Source organism: Pteropus medius, unplaced genomic scaffold (genome assembly GCF_902729225.1).
Source record: "Pteropus medius unplaced genomic scaffold, Ma_sr-lr_union100, whole genome shotgun sequence".
Classification (NCBI taxonomy): domain Eukaryota; kingdom Metazoa; phylum Chordata; class Mammalia; order Chiroptera; family Pteropodidae; genus Pteropus; species Pteropus medius.
Window position 1 is genome coordinate 23,690,271 of NW_024351073.1, and position 21,750 is coordinate 23,712,020.

Here is a 21,750-nt window from a genome sequence, read left to right on the forward strand (position 1 = left end):
GCCCGGGAAGCTTCCGAGGACCGTCGTCTGTTCATCGTGATTTTACGCTTCATCGGTAGTGAAAAGGGTGGCTTCACTTTAAAAAGTACGATGTCGCGATGAGATCCATGTTCTTGTCATAGTCACAGCACCCGCATGTCACACCTGACCCAGAGCACACCGAGAAGCAGGAAACCAGCACCGTGGAGCAGAGAACGAGCCGCGCGCATCGGTTCTGCCACATGTGTGACCCGGGGCACAATACCCAAGGCCTCGAGCCTGCGTGTGGACATTAGGGTGACAGAAGCCACGAGCTTGAGCTGCTCCGGGGACCCAACAGGATGCCAGGGGCCAAGTGAGAGCGCCCCACGCAATTTATCTGGAAAGCGAGAGCTGGTTTATTTCGATGTTAAGGAGCCACGATTATTAAAAACGGGGATCTGCTCTGGATGCACTAGGCTGTGGCCTTGACCGCCCCTGGATTTCTCTTGCATGAGCACGGAGGACCCCGGTGTCCTTGTGCTGGAAGAGTCCTTGAGTGCACGGCGGGGCCACCATGGGCTTCCCCCGGGCTGTCGTGAGGATTACGTGTAGGTAGCATGCTAAGCACGGGGCTCGGCACACCAAACACACTGGATGTTGGTCGCGTTTACCCCCACGCCCCACGCACACGCCCGGGGCCTCGATGGTAACAGTGGCCGGAGGACACGGGCTGCCAGCAGGAGGGGGGCGCACGAAGCCGTCTGGCTGTTGCCCGTCTGCTAGGCTGACCTCCCGTGATGCACGCACACTTCTAAGTCGCTATCCCTCGCAGACACACACGAGCCAACAAAACATGAAGATGCACAACAAACATCAAAGGCAGATTCACACGAGCCTCGCACGCCTGCCCCGCTGCGGCCTCTGGGCAGCGTGAGATGCCGGGCCCCACGCTTGGTTGCTCTGTAATTCGTAGGCACCTGCTCTGGCTTCACACACCCTCGTTCTTTTTAATATGAAGGAAAAAGCTATCTTGGGAAACACAAGAGAATATCATTTAAAATACCAATGAAAATCAATTGGACGGTGCTTTTGAGGTAAATACGATGTAACCAGAATACATGGGTTATTCTGAGGTAGCTACGGCCACAGCATGACCCAGGAAAATAATAGCTTATGGCCAGGAGAGCAGCAGGACACCTGCAGAGCCACCCCCCACCTGTGTGACAAATAAATCATGGGCAACAACAGAAGGGGGGGGCCAAGCTTTCAGGAAATAGGCATAATTTTGCAAACTGTCACCTAAGGAATACATTTTAGTCAGTTATGATCAGGAAGGTCACGAGCGCCTTTAGCTCACTCCTCCGATCCGCTCCCTGTGTCCGATGACAGCTGGCGTTTTCACTTTGTCGTCCCTCAGCAGCCCTTTTACTCTTTCGAGAGACTAAAAGCATTTTTAGCCGATCTTTTGTTATGAGTTGATTCAACGACTGAAGCCTAGATCACTAGAACGATTTCAATACGAATCCCGACCTCCGTGAGAGACCGAAAATAAAGCATGTTGACGTGTGAAGGGTGAATCGTTGCTGGGTGCTATTCTCAGGTAAGTTTGCCTTATTTCTCTTCATTTTCTCAGTCGGCATTGCAATAATTTAACCTAACAGCATACACTAGCATTGCACATTAACATTTTAAATCCTTTCTGTCTGTGCTCACACTTAAATATATTTAAGGGCGATATATTTATTTTGGAATTTAAATGTATTTGGCATGCATTTCTTTTTCACGTTCATTAGTATCACTAAAAAGATCAGATATTTATGAGTGAAAATGGTTGCAGTGATATTTTGGGTCTAACATATTTCTATCTTTGTCAATAATACTTGATCTTCTGAAAAACAAACAAACAAACAAACAAACAAACAATGCCGTCACAGGTTAAATCAAAAGGATTAAAATATTGCTCTAAGAAGATTTATTTTCCGTTCAATGACACAGTTGCTCTCTCAATGTGCTGCCTTACATGTTCCTTCTTTTCCTACCCAGCTCGGTCTCTTCGTTTCCCAGGAGCAGCCAGAGGTCAAAGCGGTCTGTCCACTCCAGCATCTTCAGATCAACGCTGGGGGCTTTAACAGTAGTGCTTGGAGCTGGCTCCTTACATGGTTAAGTGGTGTCAGGGGCTTAATGTTTCCTGTTACTGAAAAGATTCAGCTGTCGCCTTAGCCTGACATTGGCGTCTATTCATCCCTGATAGCTCGTCAATATCATCGGAAGAGGGAGAGACAGGGGTCCCCTTCACAGTAGCGACAGAAACACGGTCTTCTGACATGAGTGTAGGTCCGCACACGTCTGTGAGGAGGAATGAGTTCCAAACACCAGTGCAAAAGGGGAAGAGATGCGCGGGTTGAAAACCTGACGTCTGGATACGATGCACGTGCCCCACGGCGGTGACTTACCATGTCATGCCCACAAGCGGTGCCTTCCGCTGCTGGCATAAATTTAGTCTCACATTTCCTTCCAATCCGGTGGCACCACAGGGCTTTACAGATGTCCTAAAAGGGAAAGGAAGATCATTAGTATTACAAATGCTCCACACACCTGTGATAAGTTGTCATTGGGAGCAAGCGGTGTAAGTCACAAGCCGACATCTACTTAGCAGCAGACGCACGTGCCAGAGGATCCGGAAGACTCAGATTCTACACTTGGTTGAACTTAATTCCATTTCCGAAACTTTATTTGTATTTACTCATTATAAATTTACCAAATTAACAAGTGAAAGATGCTTACTCAACTCATTGCAGAAGGCCACAGAAAATTAAAATGAACAAAACAATAAAACCTAACATATTACAATTTATTCTTGACCCTATCTTTCACCATCTTCTCCAAGTCAGAATCCCCATTTTCAAATTAAAACTGATTATGAAACTTGTTGGCTTATCTATCCATCCGTCCATCTGTCTGTCCACGTGGCACGGCACGGGGTGGCAGGTGCAGGCTGAACGCTCTGGGCTGCACAGTGCTGGCTCACGCAGAGTGGCTATACCCAGTGAGCATCCTGAGCCTCCAGTGGAGAGCTTGAACCCCACACCTTGTGAGTAAAAACCACAAACTAGCATACGGGCTATGCCCTATGGCTCAGGAAAAGCTAAAATGGATGAGGCCTAAGAATAAAACAAAGCCTCAGAGGATCGAAAGGAGTCACCTGCCTGAATAATGTAGTATAAGTAAATAAAACATAAAATAAAAACGTATTATGTTATGATATAGTTAAAACTATCAAAGAAAAAGTGAACTAATGAGCGAACGAATAGAAAATTTCAGTAAAGAAATACAGACTACAAAAAATGGGAAAGTGGAAACTGAAATTTAAAATAACGCTGATGTATAATTTGCTGAATTGTCTACACAAATGATAAGGGATAGAAGAAAGACAGAAATGATGACCAATTTTTTTTTATCAGAAACAACTGAGTCCCGGTGAAAATAAAATTGTCTTTAAAGTGCCTAAAGGAGAAAAGAGATTAAAGAAAAAAAATATTTAGAATTATATTTTCAGAAAAACTATTCAGAAAAACTGAATGTGAATTAATGACGACCTAAGATACTTTGTGGCCAGGGGATCTGCGCTAAAAGAAACGCCAAAGCTCTTTAGGCCATAAAGATGTGAAGCATGCTAAATAGCAAATACGTGGATTAATATAAAATATGATCTTATTTTTATATATTTTATTTTATTCATATTTTATTTATATTTTATTTCGATTAAAAAGCAACTATTTTAAAACAAAATTTATAATATTGTATCATGTGGCTTTATATTACGCATAGAAATATAACACGTGACAACAATTGTACAGTGTGAACTTATTTTCTATAAGAACCTTGCCCTCATATGTAATGGAACAATGTTAATTTTACAGAAATTGTAAATCAAGAATGTAACTATAATCTCTAAAGCAACCACTAAAAATTAATACAAGCAAGTACAGCTAAAAGCAAATGATGGCACACACTTTTTAAAAAGAAGTTTCATCTAAAAGGAAACAGAAATAAAAAAGAAACGAGACCAAGAGGAAAAAAATAGCAAACGTGGCATAACTAGATCCTCCATGCTAATACTAACATTAGATATCAACGGATTAAACTGGACAGAAAGGCAATACCAAATTAAAGGATGCTCGCAGTAGATACATTTTATATAAGAGCACAAATAAATGGAAAGCGAAAGGATGGAGAACATATCATGCAGAGTAGTCTTAAATAAGCTGATGTGGCTACAGTGATATCAGATGAAGCAGAATTCAAGAAAAGTTACATTACTAACAACAGAGAAAGATACTTCTTAACGATGAAAGCGTCAGGAAGACATAACAACCCTGTTTATACTAAAACGCAGCTCTAAAATGCCCAAAGCAAGAACTAATACAATTAAAGGGAGAAATTTTAAAAATATGTAATTATTGATAGAAATTTTAACGTGTATCTATAAAATTGGTATAACCAGTAGCAAATATCATGGAGGATATAGATGACATAAATAATATGTCAAACAAATCAAGAAAATAGATATTTCTAGAACACTTTACCCAACCACTGCAGAATTCACATACATGCCCAGTGCCCATTGAATGTTCACCAGAATAGGCCACATGCTGGACTACAAAATACATTTTAATAAATTTCAAAAAAAAAATAAAAAAATGCTTATAGAGTATATTCACTGAAGAAATTTGAACCAAATTAGAAATAAAAATGAATAAGCTATCTAGAAAACTGCCAATTACTTGGTGATTAAATAATACATCGGTTAAAGATGAGATCGCCACTTAAATAAGAAAGTATTTCATACTTAATATTAAAAACCCAACATGTAAAAATTTTCAGGATATAGCTAATATATTGCTTAGAAGGAAATTAATAGCTTTAAATAAAGTTAGATGGTTATGTTGGAAAAAGAAGAAAGTTCTAAAATCATCTAGTTTATCCCCTAAAAAGCAAGAAAAAAAAGACACATTAAGACAGTCTAATAAAGACAAAATAGAACTTAATAAAATAAAAAAGAATCCAACACATTTTTCAAAAAAAAAAAATTAACACAGCAATGGTCGATGCTTCTGAAAGGATTAATTAGTCTGATAAATTCAGCTAGACTGATGAAGGGAAACACACAACATCTTTGTAGGAAATATTACTGTAGTTCTTACAATCATTAAAAAGATAAACGACAAAGCTACAAACAACTTTTTGGTAAAACATCAACTATATGGGTAAAATAGAAAACTCTCTTGTGTCAGTTTTGCTAATTTATTTTTCATTGAATTTGGTCAGCCTCGTGAGAGTTTCTCCTAAATAACCCATATATGTCAGTGTAGTTGAATTTGTAATCACCAAACCTTCCCACAGGCAGAATTCACTGGTAAATTATGACAAACTTTTAAGAAAGAAATAAAACCCATCTTACACAAGCCGCTCTTTGGGAAAATAAAAAGGAGTAAAGAACATTGCCATCTCATTTTATGAGGTTTATATAACTCTGATATAAAATCTTGAAAGGCAATTATAAGAAAACAAGATTTCTAAGTAATATCACTCAAGAACACAGATGTAGAAATGCCAAACAAAATATTCACAAATCAAATTAGCAAAATATAAAAACGAGTACTAGATTATGACCAAGTGGGGTGATCCCAGGAACGTGGGCTGGTTTACATCAACAAAACCAATGAAAAAAAAAAATAAAACCTATCGGTATAATCCATCACATTAACAAAATAGAAGAGAAAAAAATGATATAACTATATCAACAGATACAGGGAAAAAAAAAATCCGTAAAAGGCAACATACTTTTGTGATAAAATCCCTCATCATCTACGACCAAAAAGAAACATCTCTAAATTAATAAAGGGTAAGCATGTAAAACCAATAGCTAAAAACATATTAAATGGTGAAATATTGGCAATTATGAAGCAAAACATACCTAAGGTGACAAAAATCAGACTGATGGATTGGAATGGAGAAGGAAGTTTCTGGCTCTATGGAAATAAGCCATATCTGAGATGCTGGTAACATGGGCAAGTACATTTGTTAAAATTCTAGCTGTACACCTTCAATAAATGCATTCTGTCGTGCGTAAATATTTCCTCAGTAATAAAATGATGTGCACATTAACTTCTAATTTCTATAGTATCCAAATGGCACTAGGGTACCACAGATGACACAGTTCGTGGTCACAGAGCGAAATAATGTGGAAACCAGAAGCATAATGCAGAAAATCCCACACTGAAAGGAAACATTAGTTTTACTTAACACACAGAAGAAGAGTTAACGCTCAAAGAATTCTCAGGGAAGTCACATATTTTGCCCACGGAAAAGGCGACATTGGGAATTGATGCTGAGGCTGACTGATCTGTCATTCTTGGTCCAAGCTTGACTACCTGGCTGAGGAGCTAAGATTCGGTTCTGGCACATGGCTGTAACCGATCCTTGCGGGAGCTCTCTCCGAGTTTAAAAGAAAGAAGGTCATCGCTGTCAGATTTCAGCTGGGAGCACTCCCAGTGCATTCTGAAATGTTTGGAGGCTCCTGGAGGACTATACATTTTTATCTATCTTTCTCTTAATTCCATTATAAACTAGGATAAGAAAAACCTGAAAAAGAGTTACTTTTGTTTAATTTATGGGCGACTTGCCCGGAACGACTTCCTAAAACTCGGCGTCCGTGTCCAGCGAGAGTGTGGCCTCTGTCCCACGAGGAGTTTATTTTAGGGAACCATGCTGGCAATGTCCCCAGGTAGAGCCTCCCATGGGAAACTTCTCTATAAATACCTTATCTGGGGAATTTAATAATCAGAAGCTCTAGATAGGCTGCTGTTTTATAGTAAATTATGCCTACATCGAAAGAAGGTAAAGGGGGGGTGTTGCTTTCTTCATACCTTTTGAAAAAAATACAGAGCATCAATTTGCCGACTTACGCCAACCGAAAGCTACTGCTGAGCTCTTACACGATAAATCAGCAAGAAAGGATTCACCTAACAGGTCGAGTTATTCTCGAATGAAAACTGATACCCGCGACAGTATCAACCACCGTTTTCTTTGCCAGTAAAACATGTGTTTCCTGTTATATAGGACCAGCCCTGACATTCAGGAGTTGACATTTGGTAGGTACCCAAATCCATGCAGAATACATCAACGTCAGCTACACTGAATACAACGACTTTATGACTCATGCTGCCCTGAGCGCTGGCTGACGATCACTTGCCTTTTTGAAATCCAGCATGCACAGCCTGGCTTTCTCTCCGAATTGCCACTTGCACTGCGTGTCCGCGTCGTATAGCTGTCCTGGCAGTTTCTCAGGATACTTGTACTCCTTCACGGGCTTGGGCTGATCGGCAAGGCACGTCGCTTGGGCAGTGCTGAAACAGTGATGCAGACAGAATTATCCAGGATGGACGTTCGAGGGTGCCCGCCCTCCCCACGTGGTCTCACAACGCACCCCACCTGCAGAAGAGGGCGTATTTCCCTCCACCCCCCGCCAAGGTCCAAAATAACAATTATCTTAATTGTCTTCAAACACAGGGGCTACATTTTCGAAAATTGTTCATTTCACTTTTTCCAAGAAGGCAATTTCTTTTTCCTTAGATGTCTCCCACTTATCTTGGGAAAATGTGAACTAGAATAACAGAACCGGATGCTCCACGTGAGGAGCTCCTGTCACAGACAACTCTTCCATATACTTCTTGCCAGGAACAATCAAAAGATGGCAGCGGGTATTGTAAAAGGCAAAACACAACCAACTTGTTTCGAAGATTAAAATGTACATTCCCTCCCTCCCTCTCCTAGGCCAGGGGACACCTGCACCATAGCTTATACCTTCCAGAGGTTCTGCATGAAATATTGCAACACGTTCCCACCCCCGACGCTCTGTACTCAGGCTAATTTCTTACTAGACTGCCACATGTGCTTACGCTCCCTAGCAGGTGGCTGAAGACCAACGAGTCCTTCCTTCCTCCACAATTTCAGCATCCCCTTCCCTACCGGGGACGTACTGAGGTATAATTTTTGCATTTGGAGTGGGGAGGGACAAGTGTTTGCAAATAGCAACTAAATCCTACTTGCAAACTTCCATAAGCTAAGAGGGAAAGGAACAACAAGATCCCTCTGGAGTCACTAAAACGAGCAGCGGCGCGTCTGCCCAGGCGTCTCCCAACCGCTCTCTGGCTGCCGCCTTGACTGGAATCTTTCTTTGTCCCCCATCTCTAGGGCTGCAGTCCCGGACCCCTCTGCCTCGGAGCCCACCGACGCGTGGCCTCGGTGAAGATCCACAGACACAAGGTGCGAGGGATGGCGCCGTCACTGGACGAGACGTCGATCCTACGTGCAGGGTCAGAAGGTTTTTCAGAGCGAACTAAGCAGCAGCTACGACGTCCAATGGTAGGAAAGTGCCAAGAGCAGCGAGTGGCTCGCTGGGAGCCCTCGATGCACGGTCTGTCTGCTGCCGTCACCCCACTCGTGACGCCAGTGCGTATTTATAAGTAAAAAAAAAAAGTGAACGAAAGCATAAATAACACTCCAGGACAGGAGTTATTTGTCCAGTTTCCACAGCATCTGTCTCTAATGGGTCGCACGTGATTTCTCTGTACTAGTTCGATGGTCCCCATTGTCTCCCACAGGCCATGGTCAGGGCTGGTGACACTACTCCCCGTCCACGGACAGGAAACTCAGGACAGTGAGCCGCGCTGACTGGCCACTCGAGAAACTGAGAAATGACAAAGAGCTTCCCAGATTCAGGAATTGTTATAGTTCGTGCAACCCATTATTCATCATTCAGCCTTAAACCTTAAATCGAAAGGGCTTCTGCTTCTCGCGATGCTAGATCGGCATGTGTCACACGGATCCTTCTCCAGTCACCAGGATGCCATTAAAGTAAACAGGACACGGGGGATGAAAATTTCCAGAGCAAAGGGAGGCACGGAACGGAACCAAACATCCCGTGCTATTTTCCTCCTCAAAAAAAAGGAATTTGATGAGTCATGAGCAGCTGCTGGAGGGGAAAGCGGGAGTCAAGGGGCTGAGAGTCTGAGCAGCTTCTGGCAGTCTAGGGGTGCTGGGAGACGGGAGTCAGAACCGGGGGTCCGTGCTGACGGAGGGCTGGCTTCCTGGCGAATGGCAGGACTGTTGCAGATGCCACAGGAGGGCGACTTCTGAGTGACAGCCGACCCCGCAGACCGGTTTAGACGGACCAGACGGAGCGGGCATCAGCTCAACCCCCAAGTGGACTGTAATTCCGTTTGTCGATTATGCCCTAATTAAGCCGGGGGGCGCAGGGACCTTCAAAGCAAAGGAACAAACAGAAAACTGCAGCGACCCTCTCTGCTAGAAATACATTTTTCATAAACAATTTTCTTATTTGTTCAGAATTACGAAGCGTACTAGGAGATGAGGCCGAATGACTGAAATCCAAGAGAATATACAAATAATAGAAGCAGAGGCCTAGGGAATCCAGATATTGGTGTAAGTGGAAATAAAATTTAAAATTATCGTGATTCATAGTTTCAAGAAAATAGAAGTTAAGAGAAAGATTTTCCCTGACAACTAATATGTACAAGAAATATGCTTACGGTATATTATAAAAAACCTAATATTTACATAACTGGAATCCAGAAAAAGAGACTAGAAAGAATGTGGCAGAATTAATATTTGTAACTGAAATGGCCGAGAATGTTCGATAACTGATGGAACGTTGCAAACCATAGATATAAACACTTCTACAATCCCAAGCAGGAAAAAGACGAAGAACAGCCACATAGGCACGAATTCTACAGGAAACCGAAACCACAGAAAAGTCTCGAAATCAAACAGAAGAAAAGAGAGACGTGTCACTTTCAAAAGAACAACAGGATTGACAGCTGTCTCGTCAACAGAAACAACAGAAACCAAGAAAGGATGAAACGATAGCTTCGAGTTACCGGAGAAAGAGCGTTGCTAAACTAGAATCCTATTCAAAACCAAAATAAGACCTTTTTAAAGATGGGTAAAATACAACCAAAAATAAAACACGCCCATGACGAAACAAGCAAATAACACCCTGACGGGACTTGTTCAGACATGAAAAGCTGGCAGAACCCCAGAGCAAAGCACGTGGTGCCGAGGGTGGCGTCTCTGCTGGAGCGCACAGCCCGGGGGCCCGCCAAGCCCCGCGGATGGGGCGATGCGGGAGCACACGTCCCAGCGCCGGCGTGTGGGGGTCGCTTCCCGTCAGCGTCACACATCAAGGGCTCAAACTCCACGTGCGGGTCTCAGCCCTGGTCCTTCCGGCGAGGCTCGTGCTTGGGCGTGTTTGCTCTTGTTCTATGGGCCAAATCGGGCCACCCAGCTAAGGCCAGGGTCAGTGAGGCAGACGGAGGGGCTCCCCCGGGAGTCGGTGCAGGGAGGGAAAGCAATGCAGACACTTTACCGACGATCTCCAAGGTGATCCACAAGGTCAGAGTAAGAGTGGACTCTGCGAAATGCACCCAGATCAGGCAGCCTACACGTGAAAAGCGAAATAATGACGCTTGCCAGAGATTGTTGGGGAGAATATGTGCGTGACTTTGGGGTGACGGGCTTTTATTTTCAACAGGGCACAAAATGTGCTCATGCGGAAGGAAGGAAATGGAGAATGTGCACTCCATTAAACATTTAAAAACACTTTCTATCGAAGAAAATAAGGCAAGGTCCTAGGTATCACAGCAATATCTCAAAAGCCTGTTTCCCCGCTAACTCGTGAGCCATAAAATATTAAAAAAGCTCGAGAGATTTTTTTAGTTGTATTTCTTCCTTTTCCAAGTATAAACTCGAGGGCCCCCAGACAGGTTATGTTACTCGCCAAGGTCAAGACCTTCCCAGACACAAGGGATGAAGACCCGATCAGCACGTCAGCTGGTTCCTGCTGCTGCTCTTCGCATCACGGGCTGTGCCCGCTGCCTCTGCAGGTCACACGAGCTCCGCAGAAACTGCAGTCAGCTGTGACCTGTTGCTCTGTTTTTCATTAGTTGAACATTATTCAGCTGCGTGAGATGTGGCTGGAACGTGTCATTTCCATTATGCCCCATGGCAGGCTCAGTGTGCTCTCTGGTCCAATCAAATTTTTCTCATTGACGGAGGCGGTACGGGGTATGGCAGGGGCCCCACGCACCCCTCAAACTTCCAGGCCTCTGACTGTCACCATGTATTGATGGAGGCTCAGGTGGTCATGGTTCATATTTAAAAAAATAATAAATTGAAGATGAGTCCATTAAGTTAAAAAAAATGAGCTGAAGTTCCCCCAAGTTCTTGGCCCCCCAGATGCAGACATGAGTAAGTGAGATGAGGTCTGTGTCCGTATGCAGGAAACAACACACGATGGACTGACCAGGCTGATGAATTTACCGCGAACATTATCTGTCCCTCCCAACTCTGCCGAGTACGGAGAAGAGTTGTGTTGACAACGCCGAGTCAATTATAGATTTTTTTTCCATGTACCAAACGCTAGACTCTAATAAAAGAAGACAGATTCACCGCCGAAAGCCAGCTGTTGATCCTTACTCATCGCTGGGGTCGGATCCAAACAGCTGCCTAATTGCTGGGGAACACGACGGGATTCTGACTACTCAGAAATGGAGTCAGCGAACGCGTCGAAGAAGACCCTCTCGGCTTCGCTAAGCTGGAGAGAAATCAGTGTTTACACACTGCAGACATGTCCAGTCCACGAATGGTCATCTCGAGTAAAATAAACCTTCGTCGTGAATTTGACAGTGAGTGTCGTTTCTGGAAAATTTAATCTTCCAAGAACACAAATTTGCGAGCATGTAAAATCTTGCGTATTTGTTTATAATCACGTGGCCCAAAGAAATTAGTAAAATCCCTGAAAATAAAGATTTCTTACTGAACTGCAATAGATTTTTACCGATTGGCACAAAAACAAGCGAACATACTTCAGAGTACATTCAACTGTTTCAGAATCACAGAGCAAAAATGGCTTCGAACCTCAAGCCTTAATAATCATTCTGAAAATCATAGTCTGACTTGAAATTACAGCCCATATTTAATGTCATCGAAATAATTATTCTCTAAGCATATAAATATTTTCTTTCCATGAGTTTTCCTATATTTCTTGGCAGTTAAAATTTTTTTCTGATGCTTATATGATGTTCTCACTGCACCTCGAACTTTGCATCTTCTGTTTTCCAAGCTGTCGGCACATTTCAAAAAATCAAAAACGTCTGTATATCTATCTTCATCATAACCATGAAGATCAAAAAGCAATAAAAAAATCTGAAAAAGAATCTAGAAAATTATAGAAAGGACTTGAGATACAGAAAACTCTAAATGTTTCTTATCACTACAAATAGGAGCATCGTGAGCCTAAAGTGAATGTGATTCTTTGCTACAGGAGGAGAACTTTTGGCACGTGCATACGCGCGTGCACACACACACGTGTGCACACACACATAGTGAACAGCTGCAAGAAACAGCTAAAAACGATTCTAGCCATCCCCTGCTTGACTCCACGAGAATACTGTATAGGGAACAGCAAATGTCAAAAGGACCCCAAAGGGTCACGCCAGTTGTAATGTCGACCCTGCCTTTTGTGATAAAGAAAAATGACCGAGTGTATATTCCTTGTACGTAGGTTTACATTACCAGGACCTAGATATTGTCCGCAAAATTCTCACTCTTCCTGGGAGGCACAAAATACGAAAAACGGTCATCATTCCTTCAGGCGGCAGATATTTCGTCCAGGGTCTCGGAGTAGGACTGTGAGGGACGGATCGCAGCTGCGGGCTGGTGGCCAGGATGCTGGCTCAGGTGTGCCAGCAGGTCCTCTGGAGAACTGAAGGAAGAGGCAGCGGTCACGGTAAACCGGCCGCAGGCTCAGGGCTCCAGGCGGGCGTGGGGAAGCAGCCCTGTCGAAAAACGGTCAACCAACGAGCAGAAAACAGAAACGGTGCGTGCCCTGCCCCAGCGGCGTTTAGAAACGAGACGACTTAATTTGTGCAACAGGAGAAAAGAAAAAGGGGGTCTACTGGAAAAATGAGAAAAAAGGAAGGAAGAGAAACGCAGAAAACCTAGACTCCGCAGTCAGGAGGTCAGCGGGACGAGCCCGAGGCCACCCGAGCCCTGAATGGTGTCCGCAGGGGACAGCAGGGTCATCAGACTTTGTCCTTAATCCTTAGTTGGAGTCACGAGTTCTCGGCCATGTACATGGAAGGGACATGTCCACGCAGACAGGCCTGAGGCAGCTTCTGGCTGTAGCCAGGCGCTGCTGGGCGCCGCCAACCGGTTCCTCCTGCACCGGGCCGGGCCGGGCCGGCCGCCGCGGGGCCGCGGGCTGCCGCTGGCCCTCCACGCGCTGTGGCCTGTTCGCCGGGGGCGTCGCGTCGTGGCAAAAACAGAAATGGAAGAAAAGCGTCCTTGGCGCCTGTGTGGACAGGGCTGGGATGGAACGGCCCTGGGGTCGGTCCCGGCGTGGGCAGAAGGGGGAGGTCACACAGGTGTCGTCGGGTGCAGCGGGGGATGGGCACACATAGGCGACCGTCAGAGGTTTTCTTTATTGTGTTTGTATTAATATTTATAAACAGTCGCTATGTGACATAAATATAATTTTATTGTTACAAATATGTGAAATACATTTTATACGCCCAACGTACCATATAGAGTATTATGTAAATATAAAGTATATTTATAATATTACATTTTTACAAATGCGTGTGCTTATATATAAATCTATAATTGCATTTATATACATATATAAGCAGTTTTATTTTTTTAATTTTGCACTGGGAAAGCTCTGCTATCCTTGAAATATTGGTATTTGCCCTACTTCTATTAATACAACCAGATTATATTGTCTTTTCTTGCTTTGGTTTCTAGAAGGCCTCTAGACCAACTGGAAGCTTCGATACCGCAGATAAAGATTGTCCTCTAGGGTCTACATTTGTGCGTTTTTTCTTGGTCTGCGCTTTTCATTCTCATTTGCTTTTCTCTTCATCTGACTTTGACTTCTACTAATGTTTTTTTCTTGCGATAATCCATTCTAATTTCTTGAGGTAAAGTGGTTTCATCTGTTAATTTTTTTCCCCCAAATACGCAATTAAAACGAGTGGCAATTCTTATACTTTTTTTGACGAACCTCAGAACCGTGAGCAAACACGGTCCTCTCTTCTTCATTTCTCGCTGGCATTGGGGGCTTTTGAAAATAAGGAAGTTAAAGTTTTTCTCTCCTCCCCTGGACTCCGTAGGCAGCTGTGAGTCGGTGAGCTGTTGGCGAGCGAACGCAGCCCTTCTGTGTCTGCTGAATAAACGCATCCTTCGTCCTGAACAAGAGAAGTTCTCACTCCTGAGGCCAAAGAACAACGATGCTCCAGAAATGGCAAAGGTGACATCGGTGTGTCTCCCACGAGGACCAAAATATGACACTGCAATCTGTCCCAGGCCCTGTCCCCCGGTCACAGGATGTGTTCGGGGGGAGCAGAGGCACGTCGGGGGCCGAGGGGGCCCCAGCCCCTGCCTTACGCCCCTGCGTTCGGTTCTGCGCATTGATTCTCAGAGACGAGTCACCCTCAGAGTCAGGAGCTACTCTCTAAAGAAAGATTCTCCCTCATCATCATTTCAGCATTTGAGCTGAGTAATTGTGTTAAGTGCTCGCAGATTAAAAACAAACTTGAAGGCTAAGATTGCAACAGAATCGTTTTTCCTCAGCTCTTTGCACTGATGGTTCTTAGATCGGCGGGGAGAGGTCAGGTCTGGTGTCCAGATGCCCGGCTCCTAGAGCCAATTCTGTCACCAGAGAGCCGGGCCCCGCAGGGCTCAGTGATGCCACCGGCGACGTGATTCGGGGCTGACGACACAGCGCACATGTCCCTCCCTGCACGGCCCTCTGTCCTTCTCCTCCAGAGCACACAGCGGCCCTGCCTCAGCCTCCCTCTCACTTTGGAGGGCCCCCGGCTGCGTCCTCACGTCCAGGAACACAGCCCCCGTGCCGCACGCCCTCGAGTCTCTCTCCCCGGCCCCCTCCTGGCCGAGCGGAGAGCAACGACCCAGAAGAGGGCAGAGCCACAGTGTGGAATGGACCTGTGTCTCTGAACGAAGGCGCGGAGCAGAGCCCTCAGCGACCCATGATGAGACAAGTCAGGAATAGAGCTGCGCCCTACAGCTTAAGCCCTAGGGCGAACTCAACGCCCGTGAGATTTGGGGACGATCTAACCTACCGGCGGGTCTAAGGTTTTTCTCAAAGTCCCTCTTTCTCTAAAATTTTAAAATCTACTATCTATTGTTCTGGGGAGTCAAACCCTACCTCCCCAGCATCCTATGCCCTAAAGGAACTAGTACTATAATGAAATTTCCTAAAAATAATTCTTAAAAATTACAGGATTTAGAGCCAGGTCAAGGTTTACAGAGTCCAGTTTTGCTTTTCATGAAAAAAAAAAAAGGATTTTGTTAAAAAAGAAAACAGAACAAAAGAAAACAAAACCAAAGAAAGTTCGGCGTGTTTTACCCTTCTGTACACAGACGTGTATGCACTGCATCTTCCTCTTCCCGACCGGACTGTGTAGTTACAGACGTGAGAAATTAAAATAGCTAAGTGTGGACACACTATTCTGGCTGGGTGAGTGTCACACAGACTTCCGAGCTTAAAGGTCCTACGATGTTGGGTTACACCTCCAGGCCCTAAGGAAGCATACGGCAAACTCCTTGGCCATATGAATGTCTTAAGACACTGTCCAATGGGAGCCACCTTGGGAAGTCACACCCAGGCTTGGGGCTGCGTGGACGCGATCGGGCTGCCGAGGCAGTGACCATCCAAGGTGACGAGAGATTCACGGCCAGGTCCCAAACGTCATACCTCAGAAACCTGCGCAGGTACTGGCGGCTGCAGGGCGACCAGGAGAAGAGCCCGTTGCGTCCCGCCAGCGTGGGGGACATTATGTTCCCCTCGGACTTCGTGCACAGGTTCCCCTCTCCGTCGTGGACCATGCCGAAGCTGCGAGAGAGAGAAACGGCTCTTCCAGAACAAAGAAGCGTTTAAGGGTCGTGTAACACGCTCCAACGCACACACACGTCCTGGTCGGGCAGAGATAAAGGCCTTATCAGCCAAGCCATGGAGTTGAGCCGCACGCTCCGGACCTTTCCTGAGGAGCTGCTGTCCGCTGAGGTGCGCGCCACGGACGGACATGGGGACTGTGTGGATGTCAGCGAAAGGGAGAGAGAGACTTTCGTTACTAACAGCATCTGGGGCAGGGGGGCGGGGAGGGGGTCGCTTGGTCCTGGCGGAGCCGGGACGCCTCTGCACCCCTCTTCCCTCTGCGCTCCCCTCCACTCTCCAGGGTGCGTGCAGGACCCAGCCTCTCAGACGTACTGGCGCTGGGATTCGGCACCTGACAGTTTGAGAACGCGCAGCCAAGGCCGCAGGTCCTGGTGCTGGCGCTGACCTGTTCATCCCCCGACCCCGGGGCGGCCCGTCGCGGCTGGACCTGTGCTGCTGGATGCCGTGACAGCGGACAGTGCTCGACCTGGCTACCGCCCGCGTCCCTTTGAGGAAGTGGCTCCAGGCAACCCCAGGGGGCGGCTGCGGTCGCCTTATCCGTGGGCCTCGTGTGAGGGGTTACCTGGTCCTCTTGGGTGAAAAGAAAACCACTTTGAGGCTCTGGCTCCAGCCCAGTAAACGGGGACATGTGAAGCCCCAGAGCCTGTGCAGACCCTTCACGTGGTTCTTTACGGGACCTTAAATCCCACAGGGCCAGTCACCGCCCCCTTCCTGTCACCCGGGTGGCAGGGAGCGCTGCACCTGTGCGAATGCCACCGGCTGCCTCCCCGCCAAGCGTCCCGCTCGAGGTCCTACACTCTGGCCTGTCGGAGGGCTCACTGGCACCGTCACCGCCCCGCAGGGCGGACTGCTCCCCGGGGACGACAGCCTGTGTGGGTGTGTGCGAGTGTGTGTGCAGGTGTGTGTGTGTGAGTGTGTATGAGTGTGTATGTGTGTGAGTGTGTGTGGGTACGTCGTGTGTTTATATGTGTGTGACTGTGAGAGTGTGTGTAGCATGTCGAGGTGTGAAGTGTGTGCATGAAAGTGTGAGTGTGCGTTCCTGAGCGGTGTGTATGCGTCTGAGTGCAGTGTGAGTGTCTGTGAAGTGTGTGTGAGCATGTGTGTGGCGTGTGCATGAGCATGTCGCGTCGCAGCGATGTGCCGTGAAGTGTGTGTGTATGTGCGTGTTCTGAGTGTGCGTGTATCGCGATGTAGTGTGGCGAATGGTGAGCATGTGTGTGGCGTGTGTGTGCGTGTGTGCGGTATGTGTGATTGTGCATGTGTGAGTGTATGCATGAGTGTGTGAGTGTGTGTGAGTGTGAGCGTGTGTGTGAGTAACCTGAGTGTGACGAAAGGGCGTATCCAAGAAATCCTAACATGAAAATATTGTCCAATTTCTGCAAAACTCCTGCTCGCGACCGTGGGCGATGTGGTCATTTTGGCCTCCGCCCATTCTCTGCAGCTCTATTAAGAGCAGTCGGTCAAGGCCAGAGTGAGCGCACGGCAGAGGAAATGTGTCACGGCTATGACGTGGCTCGGACTGTAATCACACATGGGTGGCTGCCTTGGGGAGAAAGTGACTTCCCCTCGCTGGCCTCCGACCCGAATGTGAAAAAGACACTTTATCGTCCTTGAAGTGTCCTAGACAAATGCCACTCTGAATGGACACAGGACTGAAGATGCCACTCTGAATGGACACAGGACTGAAGATGCCACTCTGAATGGACACAAAACTGAAGAGGAAACAGTCTCCCGTGGAGTGAGGTGTTTTATGCAGACCTAACAGATGTAAAACTACTTTTTAACTCTGAAGGCACAGAACTCAAGAACTGACTCCGCTTGGAGCTCCTCACCTCGGATCACGCTGTCCATGTCATGAGGTCCCATCCACATGTCAGACCCACGGTCCTCAAGAAGCAAATGAACGGAACACATGTGCTCGCCTTCCAGCCAACCAGAATCCGCAGGTTGAGCCCCGAGCCCGCCATCCCACAGCCCGCCGCCTCCTCGCAGGGAGAAGCCCTCGCTCTCGGTTCAGGCACCTGCTGGCTCCTCCCACCCCATCCGGGCGCATCCGCCCGTCCTTGTCCCGCCTGCCTGCTGAGCTAGCCCGCTGCGGGTACGAGACTGTCCGAGTGGCTCCTGTGGCGTGAGCTGCGGGAGAAATGAACTGCTCTGCGCATTTGACGGACGGCTCTCCACAAAGGCAGGAATCACGGCGGTTTCCGGCTGTCGTTGTGATTGTCACCCATTTTGGCACTGAGCACACGCGGTTCGTACGCACGTCTCTGCCATTCGTGTCCTGTTTCAACGACCAGCAGCTCTTTCGCTGGCAGCGTCGGCTCTTCAGAGCTCCCAGTTCCCCCCGGTCCTCTCCACGCCCGGTGCTCAGGAAGGAGTCGGTGATTTTCTGGGGTTAATTCTATGAGGAGTGGGTCTCCCCTTCGTCCAAATCCAGCTCTCCCTTCCTTCTCCCCATGTGTAGTCCCATTTGCAAATAAAAACACCTCTCTCTTGTTCGGAAGGAAGTCTTTTTCCATCTAGACCCAGGCCGAGTGACGAAAAGAAATATTGCTAATAGACTTCTGGACGACACAAAAGCAAGCAGCGGCAGGTGTTGACAGCGAAGCCTCGGAGCCGAGCCTCGTTGTGGATGCATCGGTTTAACTGCAGTTAAACTCACCACCTGCGCGCCTGATGCCCGTATCTCAGCTGCTCATCTTGTGCTGATTTGCTCGGCCCTCCGTGCCTTAAATATTTCTTACCTTCAGAGTTTAATTAAATTCAGGTATGGTTCAGAGGGCAGCAAGAGGCCCGTGTCGTTGAAATAATGAGAGTTTTTGAAGTCTCGGCTCTAGCAGTCTATTAAAAATGCAATTATGATTTAACCGAAAGCTTTAGAAAGCGTAGGCGCAATTTTCTAGGCACTGGGAAAGTCAGCCATTACCTGTGACGATGAAGGGGTCAGGCAGAGGACAGACAGCGTCACTTCTGGGCCCTCTGCTCACACACGGCCAACGTCTGCAGGGCCTCCGTGCGGTTCCGTGAAAGGCAGGCACGCGCGTGTGAACACACACACCCACACACACATACCGATGCTAAGAACAGGTCAGGCGACATGAGCGACCTCAGTCCATTTTCTAAATAGGGGATGGAGACCAAATCGCAAACACTGACTTTCTCAAGTTTTGTGATTTGGCAAGTAATATCAGAATTACCGTCCGGGCCGCTGCAGGAAGTCGGCAGGTGGTCCCACTAAGAAAAAGTGGACGGGGCCTCGCGGGAAGGCAGCCTGCAGCGTCGTTAGCCTAAGCAACCGTATCTAAGGGTAAGTTTCTGTAAGTAACTAATAGAAAACTTTCATTCTACAGGAATAAATGTAAGCTTGTCACATAAAAAAGGGCCACCAGTGACAAGTCGCTCATTGCTGAGAGCAGCCTGTGCCACCCCCGCATCTGTCTGTGCCGAGCCGCGGGCTCCCTGCCCTCCCGGATGCTGTCCCATTTCAAAGTGACAATGCTGGGCAGAAGGGAAGCTGGGAGGCAAACGCTCCCACTGGGCCCGGCCCCCTGCTGCTCCAGGGCCCCCCGGGCTCTGCTCAGCTCGCCAGTCAAAAAACATCCCACGCTCTCAGCGACCTAAGTCACAAACTCGGGAGTCGCGAGTTAACGGCAGAGGGCTTGCTGCTCCCCTCGGTCGTCAGAGTCCCCCCACAGGAGCTGACCATGGAATGAGACCAGCCCACAGGACAGAGGGGCAGAGGCTGACCCAAGTGCCTGCCATGGCACACGCACGTGTGAGCAGGAACGCAAGGGAAGAACGCAGTGAGGGAGTGTGACGCGGGCACGGGGTGTGCAGAGCGAGGCCCCTGTGCGATGGCGTCCCCACGTGTCAACGACAGTCTCCTTGGATGCGTGTGACTTCCCCTTACCCACGTGCCCTAATGAACCGGTATTTCCATGGCAACCAACCAGGAGGGCCAGGCGCCGGGGCTGCACCCTCCCGTGGGCGTGCACTTACTTGTGTCCAGACTCGTGGGCGATGGTGAAGGCCAGTCCGAGCCCCGTGTCCTCGTTAACCGTGCAGCTGCGGTATTTACTGCACATCCCGCTTATGGGAGCGAATCCTGCGGGGCACGAAGGGCAAAGCATGTACGGCGGGATCGTGGGAAGCAGGGGCGTGTCGCACGCGCACGGGGACCCCCCTCGTTCAGGGACGTTCACGCCTCATCTTCGCCTGGTGACACAGGACACGGGAAACCCTTGCGCAACCACAGACAGCTCGATGCGGGAGAGAGGGGTCTCTTCTCCCTGCGGGAAAGCCATCCAGGGCTCTGCGAAGCGCTCGTGTCGTGGGTTATAACCGGGACGAGCGAAGAGGGGGCCTCGCTGCAGATGGGGGAGGGGTCCTGCCTTCCTCCACACTCGTCTGCGTTCTTACAAGCCTGGGTGGAACAGAGCTGTGGGGAGTGTGCACGTCAGGGGTCCTGAGCCCGCCCCAGGTTCCGAGATTTGCCCCGAGGACTCGTAGAATCAGAGTGTGACACACTCTGGGAGTGCCTGAATCTGGCAAATGGACAGAGAAAAATCAGCAGCGGGAACAAGCACGTGGGAAGGAGTCGGGGACCAGGCATGAGCTCCCAGAGGCCACATGGCTTCATTCCCCCGGGGTTATGTCGTGACCAGTGGACAAGACCACTGCCCACCAGGGAGACTCAGTGGAGATGCAGGGCCCAGGGGTCCTATTGAGGTCTGGCCACATAAACCTGTGCGTGTCATGGACCCAAAGCCCAGACCAGCAGGAGGAAGGCAGGTGTTCTGCATAAACCATACTGTCCCAGCAGCGTAGGTGCAGGGGACCACGCTCAGCAGCTCGGGTGGCGGGGACCTTCCTGAAGCCTGAGTTGTTGGAGGCCAGCCAGGGGCCAACCTTGTAAGCAGGGCTTCCTACGCACAAGCGGTCAGGATGCGCCGCTATGAAACTGAGTCCCGTCGGAATGTTTTTATAATAAAGGATCTCCTTCCCTAAAATCCTGGGGAATAATGAGGGGTTGGAACAAACGGCAGGAGAGCCTTGGTCAGTGGCACGCTGTGCTTCACACACCGACTATTCGGAAAAACATCGAAGTGCCAGCTCTAAGTTAAACTCAGCCCTATAAACGTGACAAGATCCCTACGACGGAGACATTTACAAAGAAAGGGGCCAACGGGGAATATCTCTAGCGACACTCATAACGCGCCATCTCCGCCACAGAGCAAAACCCCCTCGAAGGCACCGACCCCTCCTCACAAGTGGAAGGAGAAGCGAAAGCAACTATCAAGTTAGGAGACACAGGACGCTTGTGATTGTGATGGCCGTGTCCTTGTGAAATGGTCACTTCCGACGAATCAATGCAGACTCCTAGGTGTGGCCAAAGCTTATACAGCGATGCGAGCCTCTTCCTCATGTACTCGGCAGCGGCTACTGCTTAAGGATTTGGAATGAGAGCCAAAGCGCTCAACATGCCAGGCCGCGGCGGGCACAGGGCACATGCGTGCTTTCCAGAGCCCGGCCGGAGGACCTTACCCAACGTGTCACAGGGCTCGTTCTTCCAGGAACATATATCCAGCCCGGTCAGCAGGATGGCGTGGTCGTGGCGAGCCCCGTCCTTCCCCGTCAGCCCGGACTGCCACTGGCAGAAGCTGCTTAAGGTGCGGTCCGCATGATGTCGCAGCACGAGCCCTGGCTGGGCCGGGTCCCCACGAGAACAG

The 21,750-nt window shown here is 48.1% G+C and overlaps 1 protein-coding gene across 1 annotated transcript in view; it reads right to left on the reverse strand.

Moving 5' to 3' along the window:
• ADAMTS16 (ADAM metallopeptidase with thrombospondin type 1 motif 16) overlaps positions 1–21,750 on the reverse strand; it is a 104,658-nt gene that overhangs the window by 56,169 nt on the left and 26,739 nt on the right. The window contains exons 7-11 of the mRNA XM_039842536.1: positions 21,566–21,725; positions 20,021–20,126; positions 15,821–15,958; positions 7,217–7,370; positions 2,415–2,510 (exon numbers count right to left, since the gene is read on the reverse strand). Coding sequence (XP_039698470.1) covers positions 2,415–2,510; positions 7,217–7,370; positions 15,821–15,958; positions 20,021–20,126; positions 21,566–21,725 — 654 coding nt within the window. The remainder of the gene's footprint in view (positions 1–2,414; positions 2,511–7,216; positions 7,371–15,820; positions 15,959–20,020; positions 20,127–21,565; positions 21,726–21,750) is intronic.